This window comes from Silene latifolia, chromosome 3 (genome assembly GCF_048544455.1).
Source record: "Silene latifolia isolate original U9 population chromosome 3, ASM4854445v1, whole genome shotgun sequence".
NCBI classification, from domain to species: domain Eukaryota; kingdom Viridiplantae; phylum Streptophyta; class Magnoliopsida; order Caryophyllales; family Caryophyllaceae; genus Silene; species Silene latifolia.
The window spans coordinates 130,423,724-130,437,821 of record NC_133528.1 but is presented as its reverse complement, the minus strand read 5'-3'; the positions used below and the strand labels follow the sequence as shown (position 1 = coordinate 130,437,821).

The window sequence follows — 14,098 nt, the reverse complement described above, 5'->3', positions numbered from 1 at the left end:
AATATGCCTCCAAAACCATGAAAATGATGCTGAAAAAACAGTAAAAAAGGATGGAAGTCGGGGATCTGTCTTAGAAAGGGGAAAAGTTTATGTAGCAATGGAGCTGCCTCCTGGGATTGAATCAGACGAACAGCTAAAGAAGAAGGCCATTGATGTAAGTTATTTTAAATTAAATTTTTAATGTTGATTGTGCATAATATTAAATAAAAGTAATGCTTGTAAAATCCATGAGATATTACAATGTAATAGTGACTTTTTCATTAACAGTATTATCAAATTATAGTAATAGCATAATGTTAAAATAATCATACTAAATCACATTGTTTGATTATGATGTAACAGTAACATTATGATGATGTTATAGTAAGAGCAAAATGATGTTAATATGAGGATTATGTAACAGGACATTCATTTGCTTTTCCTTGAGATAAAAAGGGATTCTGATCTTTTTCATGCAAGGAATGTTGAACGTATGAGGATGTTCAAGGAAAAAGTACGGGCAGGTTAAAGTATTTCTGAGACAAGGAATGCAGCATCGGCAACACAAGTTACTCAAAAAGCAACTCAGCAACTGTACAACAATCCTGTATACCATGCGTATAGGGATGGCAATTATGACCCAAACCGAACCACACCCGAATCAAACCGAAGGGAAAAATTCGATCTAAATCCACTCTTTAGAAACCCATTCCCGATCCACTATTTAAAAACCCATATCCATATCCACTATTGGAAAACCTGAACCAAATCCAAACCCGGTCCATTCATACCCGAACCAGATCCAAGTGGATATTATTGAAAATTTAGGCTTTATTAACCTTGAAATTTAAATTTTCTTATATAAGATTAAATTTTTATGTAGTCAACTCAAGTTTCGTATTGGGTTTTGGATTATGTAGTGGATCGGGTATGGATTTTGAGCGGGTATGGGTTTGAAAAAAGTATAATGGATCGGGTATGGATTTTAAAATTTTGAATATGGATCGGGTATGGATATGGATTTGTGATCCAATAAGTAAGTGGATCGGGTTTGGATCTTGCAAAACCCGATCCAACCCGACCCATTGCCATCCTTACATGCGTATATGGATGAGCTGGTGAGGAGAACGAAGCATGCAAAAAGCCTTGATATACCTTCTTTTGAAGAGTATGAAGAATTGGTAAATGTATTCAACAAGTCGATGGATAATGAAGAACATAACGGTGGAACGGGAAACGAGAATCACAAAAATATTGATAATAACTTGGATGACATCATGCTGAACAATGACGTTAGAAATGCAAAGGATAAAGAAACGTTGGACGACATAAGAACAAACAAAGAGGACTTGCCAACTTCACAGAATACGAACAGTAGTGATTTCAGTTACGTGTTAGAACCTGGTACTCAGAACAAAGACAATACACATAGTCCACTGGTCAGTGGCGAGGATGAACCAGAAAATGAACTTTCAGACGACGTGGAAGACATAGCAACTGATAAACATTCATATCTAGTACACACAAACAGAGAAGAAAAATGCATGGATGTAGTAGATTATGATTTCGGATGTTTACTCAACTGTTTTGATGCAGACGATGAGACTGTACTGTTGTCAGAGTACATGATTGAAAACAGTGACATAATGAGACCTATGCTTCGACTAAGGAAGGAGGTAGTAGACTATTGTTATCTAATGGACCACAACTACGTCAATGAGTAAGTACACATTTCTATTTCTTACATATTTACATTATTAGAATTTTATTAAAACAACACTGTTTTTGTTTAAATAGTGAAAGGCTAGCAACATATGGAATACTCCACTTCCTGTCAAAGGATGATGCAAAAAGTATGATGACCGATGAGCTGATAACAACATCAATAATAGAATGTTGGTCAATTATGCTTAATGAACTCATTGTAAGGAGAATATTGACTGATGAACCCTCCAGAATATACTTTGGTATTAATCATATGGTATGTTACTCTAAGGGCTATATCTGTTATAGTAATTGTTAGACTATGTTATATTGGTAAACATATGTTACAATGCAATTTTTCAGGAACAAATCCTTAGAGTACTACAAACAGAAGATGAGGATAAGAAAATTGATGGGAAAAGAGCAGGATATGTGACAGAATTATTCAATCCATGGAGAGGATGGGGAAAATGTTGTAAAAACAAATTGAATTTGGACTCCGACATGGTAAGAGAAACAGTTTAAAACTTTTTCAAATCACGCATTATTAATTATGTACAACTGCAGAATCTAAAATATTTTGTTTCTTGATGTGTTGGTAGATATTCATTCCAATGATATTTAAGAAGCACTTCTTTTGTGCTTGTATAAATTTCATTGACAAGAAGATTGACTACTTAGACAATAGAGAGTATGAAGGGATCTTTACAGAAAATGAATATGTCTACATGGCGAAGATAACAGTACGGATGCTAGACCCTTTGTAATACAAATTAATCTATTTTGTGCACATTCACATGATAACACTTAATTTCTACTGTTGTACTGCAGGCTCACATGTTTGGAACATTTCTTGTTGAAAATGGTGTTCAAAAGGGGCAAATGGTTCAAAGTTTTAAAATGAGAAACGTGTTGTTCAAGTGGAAGTGTAAGGAATTGTATGGCAATGTGGACTGTGGAGTGTTTTTGATGTTTCACATGTTGTTTTACATAGGCGAGCTTTTCGATTGTGACCTTGGCAATGCAACATCGAGGATTCTATATCGCGTAGAGTTATTGGCGATACTTGTTATGAGTGAGATTAACAGTACAAGAGATAAACTGCTGGAAAAGTGTGAAGAAATAAAGAATGAAAGAGAGAGTTTGCTGCCAGTCCTTGTTGAGCAGCTAGGAAAGCGGTTGAAGAAGAAGCAAGAAGTAAGCAGATAGTAAACCTCTTTATTAATAGTATTTTGCATAGTCTACCATATATATTTAAAGAATTGACTGTGTGTGCTGGAAAACAGGAAAAGAAGAAGAGGTTGCATGGTCAACACCGTCAGCAAAAATACAGCAAAACTATGATGACTATCTGAAGACCCCTATATCAGTATTGGGTAGTCGTAAAAATGGAACATCAGATGGCATTGGATGCACATTATACTGTGGAGAACCAGAACCTAAAGCTGAAGTGGTGGCAAGATTTATGCGAAAAAATAGAAGCATGTTCTCTTTAATTTTAAATAAGAGAAAAGAAGTGGCTGACTATTGCTTCCTGGATGACTACATATTTGATCAAAGGTATTGAAAAATGAATGTTTTTAATTTTTAAAAAACTGGTTATAATGGTAAATATAATCTGTTTACTGCTATTTTTGGAAATAGTGAATGCGTGGTGGAATACAATGCGACAAAGACTTTGAAGAGACAAAAGATACAAACACTGATGCCAACAGTACATCTGAATCCAAATGTGGTAGAATGTTGGTCTATCTTTCTTTGAATAACATAGCAAACATCGAGCAAGGAACAAAAACAATCATGTTTTTTGGCATAAATCACATGGTAAATCTGTTACACTAGACAAATAATTCATTACAGTTAAATACAAAAGGTCACACACTAAATGCATAAGGCTGTTACACTAAATGCATAAGTCTGTTACACTAAATGGTTAAATCTGATACACTGAATGCCTTAGTCTGTTTTCACTAAATAGATGTATTTGTTTCACTGGATGAATTTGCATTGATGACTTTTATTATTCATATGTTAGGAGGAAGTCAATGCACTGGTTGAAAGAGAAGCCAACGGTACACAGGTTGATACACAGGCCAATAGTGTGTATGATTGTTGGAATCAGTTTATAGATGATAACGCAAAGATGCAACATCAATCTTTGAACTGATTTTCATACCAATAGTTCTTTGAAAACCACTACTTTTGTATATGTATCAATATGTCAAAGAAGATAATTGAAGTGCTCGACTGCCTGATTCATAAATCATGGAAAAATAGCAAAGTTTACAATATTGCAAGAGTTGTGGTATGTAACTGTAGACTATCTCCCCTTTTACACAACACTTTCTGACTTCTTAAAAATACTAGTTAAATATGCGTTGTGTGACCTTTGTGTACAGGCTGGTGTATTGAGTGACTATTTGAAAATGAAAGGAGTGAAAGGCGCAGAGGAGATAGCAGGATTCATGATCAATGAGACAAAATTGCCATGGCGGTCGCCTGATGTCACTGATGAGGAATCGGGATGCTTTTTAATGATGCACATGATTGCATATGAGGGTGAACCGTATGCATCAGAGTTGCAGAAAAAGATTACGAGGCGCATATTTTGTACCGAAATGGCAGCCTCATTGGTCTTGGCAGATATAAATAAGAAACGAGCTGAAGTGATTAAGAAAGTTGAGGCATTTACAAGTAAAAAAGCAGAACTCTGGCCTTAGATTAAGCGTAGAAGGGATACATTGAATGAGAAGAAAAAGAGTGAAGGTGAAACTGCTGCTACAAACACTGTCCTAACCGAGATGCATGTCTTACATGCAAGGCCGATGGTGCAACAACTTGGGTAATTTTTTATATCTACAGAATAAAATGTATTTTGAATGCATTAATACATTTCAATAACTGTCAATTTTCTAATTAATTTAGGAATGAAAATGAAAATGCAAAGAATGGTAGTGGTTCACAAAACACATTTGCTACGTATGGGAGGAGGAGAAAACAGGTAGCAAGGAAAGAAGGTTATCCCAAGAAAAAACAGCCAGTACGCGGAAATGCTGAAAAGAAATGAAGTTTATGTTAAGGAGAAGAAATGGTAGTGAAATAGTTAAGACATGTAAAGACGAGTAACAGTTTATTATGGTTGTTAAAATAGTTTGTTACTATAATTGTGTTCTGATGTTACAGTGTGGAACAATGATGTTATTGTGAAAACAAGATAATTGAAATGAAATTTGCCAAATGAACAAAATGAAATAGCCGTTGTGACAGTGACTATATTGACATGTTATAGCAACAAGTTTTTGATGTTACACTGAAAGTAATAATGTGCTGATGTTATTTAGTTTAAGGTAAATGGTGTTAATGTGAAACAAGATCACGTTGTGACAGTGACTATATTGACATGTTATAGTAACAAGTTTTTGATGTTACACTGAAGGTAACTGACCTGTTCAACTAATTTTGTTACAGTAATAGTGTGCTGATGTTACAGTTAAAGGAAAATGGTGTTACTGTGAAACAAGATGACGTTTGTAATAGAATTATAACTTGTTGGCAAAAAAATTATTGCAAACAGAAACTGTGTAAATGTTCTACTTTTTTTATTGAAGTAACCATGTCTCAAACAATTACATAAACTGTGTAAATGTTCTTATCCGAAAAAACTAAAAAAGTAAAGTAATGTCTAAACAACAAAGTAAAGTAATGTCTAAAATGGAATTGACTTAATGTCCATGCTGCTGCATCACCAACACTGAAACATCCTCTTCAGAAGTGTCCTGTTTTAAATAAAAACAATTAAATGATATTTAGTAAAACAAAATTCAAAAGATATATAAACATGTAATAAGGGAAACAAAAAAAAGAGAGAATACCGAATATATATCCTTTTTAGGACAATTGCGTTTGTCATGGTTCACCATTTCTTTGCAGCAGGCGCACAGTCTTTTGGGCTTCTGTGATTTTGCTATAGCCTCCTTCCTGGTAGACAAAAGCCTTTTCCCGCTGCCTCTTGTTATTTGAGATTTTTGGTGGTAAGATTGTAACTTCTGAAGCCCAATAATTACTCTATCTCTTTCTCCTTGGATAATACCTCTAATGATGCAGGACTGACTTCCTCTCTAAAAGCCTTCAAAGTTGCAGCTAACTCTTTAATTCGATCTACAGAAAGAGTTTTTGCAACAGCCATTGTAGAATAAAACTCTGACCACACATTAGAAATCTCCATGTTAATAACATCATGATGTGACCATAATTAGAGCATATTTAGTCCCCGAATTAGCCTTGTTCCCATACTTTTTAGTGCATATTTGGGTCATTTATTGTCTTTAGTTCTTTGTTTTGCATATTCTTTGAGGTTTTGATCCCTTGGTAGGAAAGGAGTGCAAACCTTGCATTTTCATGGCAAAATGAGACTAAATTGATTGAATTCAATGACCAAGCATCAAGGAGAGACAAGATTAGAAGGCCTTTGTACATACTATAGTAGATGGGCAATGATGAGAAAAGATCCTTACATCCCCGAGGAAATCCCCAAGGATTTTATGAAGATAAAGGAAGGAAAGAAGAAGAAACAAGACTGCCTAACAATCCGTGCGTCTTCCCCCAAAGACGCCCGTCCACCCAGCCACAATCCGAGCGGCTTCTCCAGAAGACGCCCGGGCAGAAGCTCCAGAAGACGCACGTCTTCTCCACAAGACGCCCGGGCAGAAACCACCAAATCCGCCCGTCCCGTGCTAAAGACGCCCGGATTCCTAGGCAGACCCATTTCGTCTTCTTCAAGCTTCAAGGAAGGATGCACATCTTTTTCTAGAGACCGGAGTCTCCCTAGAGACCGGAGTCTTCCCAAAAAGACCGGCGTTTCCTCAACAAGGGACTTAATCGTCATTTAAGCCCTTAGTTAACCCTAATTCATGTACCTAATCCCCATTATAAATACCCCATTAGTCTAATTAGAAGGGCATGTTCTTCTTAGCAATCTTTAGTGTAGTTAATATCAATCAAATCTCTCTTTAATCTTGTAATCAACAATTAATCAAGTTTTAATACAAGTTTTATTTCCTTAATCTCTCTCTTGTTTATCCTTTGTTTTGGGTAATTGAAGATTATTTGGGTTATTATTGGGAGATTGACAACCTTCCAATCAATCATCAAGTACTTCTATTATTCTTTGCTTTATTATTGGAATCATTAGTAGGTATAATTCTCTTAATCCCTTTTTAATTATTGTTAATTACTTTCATTTATTCATCATGTTTCACTTTGTTGGTATGATTGACAACCTTGCTAGCATGTTCAACATGATAATGAGTGAGTAGTTTCCTTAGCTAGGGTTAATGGGTAATTAGGGGAAACCAACATGGGGAATGATTCATGCTTAAATTAATATGCTTTCATAGTTTATTTGCTTGCTTGTTATGATCTCAACTCATGCACATGTTATGTTTGATGAAATGCGAGCCTATGAATCCTTGCATTTTTTACCCATCACCTATCTTTTCAATGAGACTTGTAAGACATAAACCAACTCGAGTCTCATTAGACCATGCATGTTGTTGAGTAGGGAAGACTAAGTCGACTTGTAGGTGTTGTACAATCTAATCGATTCGGCTCCGGGACCCAAACTTTCCTAGGATTGTAAGATATAAACCAACTCGATCCATCACAACAATAATTGCTTGCTTATAACTTGAGAATATGTTTGTATGATCAATTCCCATGAATCCCCTATGACCCCATGACACCCTAGTGCCTTTTATCAATTGTTTACATCCCTTTCAATTCATCTTGCTTGTTTACTTTTATTGCTATTTAGTTTAGTGATCTTCTACATCAAACCCCAATTGTGACACCCTAAGACACCACTAGTTGCAATAGAAATCTCATCTCAATTCCCGTCCCTTGGGATCCGACCTTTACTTGCCTCTTTACTAATTGTAGAGTTGTTTGTGAAGTTATAAATTGTGTTTTGGTCTAGGTGCTCCTCACGACAAGTACCGAAAAACTAAACCCCACTAGGGAACACGACCACATCAGCAGGCTCACAATCCTCGACGAGATTCCCAGGGAGAATTGAAAAAGGATTTCTATAAGAAACCTTGCACTAGCGAGGGACAATGTATTTTCCAGGAATGCTTTTAAGAAGGTTAGCTGACAAAACCCAAAAAACATGTCTGCAAAGTAAACCTTTACTTTCAAAAATTTTGCAAGTACACTTAACATCTTCTGTTGTGGCAGTGTAAGAGACCTGAAATGTAGTATGTCTCAGCTCATCATTTACATCATATACACGAATGTCCCCATTCAAAGGCATACCAGCAAGCCCGCAGATAGAAGTGTGCTTCAATTCAACTTGCACATCATAAAAAACATTATGAGTATAGACAGATGCAACATGTAACTCAATCTTAGTCGGAGATGGAGTAGTAACTGGTAAACTGTGCTCACTGTCCTTGTCTAGACACTTTTGTAGGTAACGCTGTTGTTCAATGGCTGTTTCATAACGCAACCAAAACTCAACCAAAGTTCCATAGTGATTCTGATAACGCTTAAAGAAGGAATTTGCACTCTCGGATCTCTGAGTTGTCCTTAATAGGCCTCCCATTGGCATGTCCCTAAAAAATGCTGGAATCCAGAGATGCTTATCACGAAACATACTAGAAAGCCATTTATGGCCACCAAGGTCGAAGTCGTTCATAACTTCAAGCCACCTCTGTTCAAACTCCATTGGTTCTAAACTAGAATCCTACACAACAGAATTGAAACGAGATAGGAAATCAGTTTCTTTGCATGTGATTGCACCCACTTTAGCACTGACTTTCTCCATAATGTGCCACATGCAAAAACGATGACGGGTTGTTTTAAAGACTTTAGGAATGGCAAGTAACATCCCAGGGTCTTGGTCTGTTACGAGACATAATGGTTCTTTTTGATCCATACAGTCCAAATTTTTTTTGAAACACCAAGCAAAAGAATGTTCATCCTCATGAGCAAGTAAAGCACATGCAAACGTAACATACCGCTTATGGTGATCAACTTCAGTAAACGGGGTGAATTTCATACGATATTTATTGGTTCCATAAGTAGCGTCATAGCTAAGCCCATCCCCAAATATAGAATAATTCCTCCTACACTCAGCATCTGCCCAAAACACCCTGCTCAAACACTTATCATCATCAACCTCATACGCAAAATAAAAACCAGGTTTCATTTTTTTTAACTCTTCAAGGTGATTGATAAAAAAAGTTGCATCCTGTAAACTTATATAACATTTGACATCCCTTGCAAAATTCTTAAAATCTGTCAAAGTCGCTCCAACATTAGCATAACCATCTGCATATACTTTGCAAAGTTGAAAACTCCTGTCTGCCCCAATATTCAACTTTGAATTACCAATTATTAACTTTTTTTGGAAACCAGAAAGATGCCTGACAACTTTATGGAACTCTTTGTCTATAACAGAAAGAAGACGGTGATTATGAACAGCAACAAATTGATCGACTCTATAACCTCCACCCTCCACCGCTTCCACTCTCATCATTGCTGGACAACCAATCCTAGTAACTTTAACATTCCTTGAAACTTGAGTCTTAACAGTAGAATCAGTATCAACCTCTTGAGCAGGACACTTCAGTTTCCTCTTATTATCTCTAAAGCCTTGACGATTACAAACAATCGATTTTCTAAGTAATTCACCAGAACGGGTACGTTTTGTGGTATGCAGCCTTGGTTCAAACCCACAGGAAATTGCATACACAACATAAAAACACATTGCTGAATCATAATCAAAAAAATGCATAGATAGTTTAGGTGTGAACCCCTCCTCAACTAGCCTAGTCCATCTCTGACTACCACCAGGAGTGTAGCTCACTTGAAGTGGATGTATTTTTGTTGGGTGTGATGTGCACGTTGGAGTAAAAACAGAATCACGACAATATTGGACTTCTGAATAAAACAAAATGAAAATAGAAAATAAGAGACTACACATAGCACATTAAAAGGTAGATTACAGTGTATTAATATCATTAAAATAAAACATGTTACAGTGACATGGAATGGGTGTTATAGGGATATGGTTTGCTATTCCAGTAATGATTACATATGTTATAGTCATTTATCACATGTTACAGTAATATAGCATACATATTATAGTGACATGGAATCTGTTAAAATAATCATACTAAATCACATTGTTTGATTACGATGTAATAGTAACATTATGATGATGTTATACTAAGAGCAAAATGATATTAATATGAGATATTACATATGTTATAGTCTTTTATCACATGTTACAGTAATATAGCATACATATTATAGTGACATGGAATCTTTTACAGCGATTTAGCCGATCTGTTATAGTAATTTCACATGTCAAAATATTTAACTTAAATTTAAAATGCAAACAAATAAACAAAAAACAATGCGTAATTCAGAATAAATTTGTTATAGTGAATTAAATTATATGTTACAGTTAGTAAACATGTGAATAGATAAAAAATTAAATTAAAAAAGAAACAATTGACAGGAAAAGACGTAATTCAGAACAGGATAAGCTGTAATAAATGTAAAATACTAAAATATACAGGTAAAGCCAGTTAAAATACACATGCAGACACAATAAAACGATTTTAATTCGAAAAACAAAGGAATTATAGTAATACCTAGATGAATGTCATCTTCAATCGATACGCGAATCAATGGAGTAGAAGGAACAGTCGACATGAAAACAGAGACCTGCAAAAACGAAAAAGCAGTGATGAAGAAGCGTGAATCATTTAAAAACCTAATATGCAAGCAATTAGATGAAAAGGAAACCGAAATTGAATAACAATTGTACAATAAGAACATAAATTACCTAAACCGAAAGGAATCGAAGACTGAAAAGATATATGTTGATCGAAGTAAACGCGCAAACCTGGTAATAAAGCAAATAATGAATTGTGTAAGAACAATATGAAAAATTGAAGAAAAGTAATCAAATACTGCAATATGATGAAACAGAATTCACCAGAAAACGAAGTTGAGCGTGAAAGTGATGATTAGCGTGAGAGAAAAGCAAAGAGAGAGAAAGAAGAGAGAGAAAGTTGCGTAAGAATTATGACACATATTAGTCAGCGCAACTATTTTTATAAACAATATTAAGCTTAGATTAAATCTCAGCCATCAGATTGACATGATCAAACGGCTAGGGATGGTAGGACAGACTCACCCTAATAACCTAGACTCTCAAGATCCTCTCTCTTTTTCTCTCTCTCTCTCTCTCTCTCTCTCTCTCTCTCTCTCTCTCTATATATATATATATATATATATATATATATATATATATATATATATATATATATATATATATAGCGGCGGGGTCAGGTATGAACTAAAGTACGGTGCGAACCGTACGAACTACCTCAGATACACATGGTTTTACAACTAGATACACATGGTATTACTACTAGATACATGTGTATCTAGTAGTTATACGAAGTATATCTAGTACTTATATGAAATGTATCTAGTAGTTATATGAAATGTATCTAGGGTGGTATTTTATGTATCCACTGTCACCACCATCACCACAACCACCCCCGCAGCTGCCACCACCACCGACAAACACCATACCGCCACCACTCACAACCAAACATGACACATTCATCACTTCACAAATAGGACACACCACCAGACCACCACCATGACTGACCCCACATCACCGCCAATCCCCACGACCACCACCGACCCCACATCAACCTACTCCGACGAACTGTCCCGGCTCCATAACCTCTCTGCTCGTTCTTCTCTTCCTGTTTCGTCACCTACCCCCATTAATTAAACCTACCACCGCACCACCAGTTCTTGCCGGCGACAACCGATAACACGTCGACAATTTCACTTGCAACCACTGACGGCGCCGACAATCTCCCTTCCTCCCAATTCCTTCTCGTTTCAACTTTTCAACACCATCGTCACACAACCACCTATCCAGCCCACGAGCAGCCTACGATTATCAAACCGCACCAAACAACTTAATAGATCACCACCAACACTCCCAAGATCAACGTTCTCCCTGCCCAATCCAAAACGCATCCCAATCGAACACCAGACAACCAACAACCAACACTTATGTCCTTTTTTAATTATTTAGATCTACTAATTTGACGTCTTACAGTGACATCAGGCGGCTCTTGGCTATCAACGTCTAATTGGTCGACATCGTTGGTGAGTTGGCGACGGTGTGGTGGGACTGATGGCGACTGGCGAGATGGTGCTTTCACAGTTGCCGGAGATAACACGGGAAATGGAGAAAGAGAATGAGGAATAGAGACATCGCCGGAGTACCGAGACAAGGACTGACAGTCCGGCGCCGATGATCGGTGTTGTGGGTAGTGGGTAGGGATAAAAGAGAGCATGTGGATGACGTTGAGTGTCAGAGAGTAGATGAGGAGTGCGTGAGTGATTAAAAGTTACACCGTATATATTAGCGCGTGAGTTGTTTGTTTGAGGTTTTTAAGTTAGTTTGTAGGTTCGCACCGAAGTTTCAGTTCGCACGAGATCCTATTTCTATATATATATACATTAGACGAGACGTCATATATAATTTAAATAACTAAAAAAAAGGAAAAACTCACAATCTATTTTTCAAATTATTACTACCTCTTGAATTTTGGGTGGAGAGGCAGTCGAATTAGTGACTTTGTGTGTTGACGTAATAGTCCTAATTTCAGCCATAATGGCTTCGTGTAACTCCTGCAAATGTAAAAATTAAAATACTTACTATATGTTAGATAAGGTTACCCTAATAAATTTAAAGGCGTTCATTATATAAAATGTGTTAGCTTTAGCATAATTACGCCGGAGATGTCAACAATAATGAATGCTTCAGGCCATTGCCTAATAGAACCCACGACATCTTGCAAACACCAATTATCACTAATTGGTTCTATTAGAGTACCATACTCCTCCAGATATATGTCGGTGACTTCTACTTCCCTCCAATTCTGACGGAGGGCAATGCCTTGAACCTCAACTTCTTGAATCTGGTCGTAATAGAACGCTGCTCCCCTAGCAACAACAGTTTTGTCGGATGGTACTATAGGGGCATTGTAGTAAAGAACACAAAGATTCTTACAAACGCCCTTCACATTTTTAATTAATTAGTATAGATACATGCACTACTTTAATTAATAAATTTAATTAATTAGTATATATATAGCAATTATAAACTAGTCGTAGTAGTTAATACCTCGTCAAAAGCCGGATTTGGAGATGATAAGAACATGTCATCATCAACTACTTCTACCTCCTCTCTCACGACCTTCATTGTTTGTAGCTGTGTAATAGAAATGAATATGATTAAAATACGTAGTATAATTTCAGCAAATATATTTATAAATTATGTTGAATAAAATACAGTATTTATATACCTTATCATCACCACTCATTGTCCTTCGAGTAGTTTTCCCAAAATACTTAGTGATACCAACATGCGTCGATACCCCTCTCACACGACCTGGATGCTCTGCTTTGCCGATTGCCCTAACAAGAATGACATCACGTCCTTGAGGCTTCCATTTTCCTTCCTCTACCTCTTTCTCACAAATCCTCTACATACACAAAAAACCATTATGCAACTAAATTTTATTTAAACTCACAAATCACAATTATATAACCGACCACCAGTGATATAAGTGACATATTTATTCAAACTTACAGTTTTCTCTTTGATTGCCTTATCATATGGAGATTCTAATTGTCCATTCTTAGGAGTGTGACCGGCCACCCAAGCGTCGTGACGATTGACAGTTCCAAGCTTTGACTTCTATTCATTCATCACATTGATATCCTCTCAAAATATGTATAATTACTATATATATAGATAGAGAGAGAGAGAGAGAGAGAGAGAGAGTGAGTGAGCATTCGGTGAGTCCATCATCTTAGGTAAGTCCGTCTTATTAATCTCAACCATTGGATCTAAAGATCTAAGGGCTCTCGTTAAGCCACGTCGCCCCAAACAATTTGACACAATAATAAAAAGCAAAGAGGCGGGTCATCTAAGTCTCCTAATAATCAAAAATTTTCTCTCTCTAATAACTTACTCTTTCTCTAAACATTAACTGAAGCAAAAAAAAATCAGACGCTCGTCAAATCTTTGAACAACTTTCTGATGTGTCATTTATATGATGTTTTACACCCTATTTTACACGCATTTCAGAGCTCAAATATGTAGTTTATGCTACTATTTTCCCTATTTCCGTCTACTTTCGTATTTTTGTATAATATTGCAGAGATGTGAAGAATCCATCGGAAATCGAGCCAAATCCGTCCCTAACTACTTAGCATTGCATTTGACGTGGAGTAAAGACTCGGGAAGTGAACTTGGTGCACATTTCAAGGCTTGAAAGACGTATTTACGAGAGTTTAGAAGTGG

General features: G+C 36.3%; 1 protein-coding gene across 1 annotated transcript; it reads right to left on the bottom strand.

The window, feature by feature from the left end:
• Nucleotides 1–7,783: 7,783 nt before the first annotated feature.
• LOC141649689 (protein FAR1-RELATED SEQUENCE 5-like) lies at nt 7,784–12,991 on the bottom strand. Its single transcript, XM_074458371.1, has 6 exons — nt 12,971–12,991; nt 12,522–12,806; nt 11,510–11,668; nt 10,344–10,416; nt 8,549–9,624; nt 7,784–8,425 (listed from the first exon to the last, which is right to left on the bottom strand). Exons 1-6 carry the CDS (start codon nt 12,989–12,991, stop codon nt 7,784–7,786), a joined length of 2,256 nt encoding a protein of 751 aa, XP_074314472.1.
• Nucleotides 12,992–14,098: the final 1,107 nt, after the last annotated feature.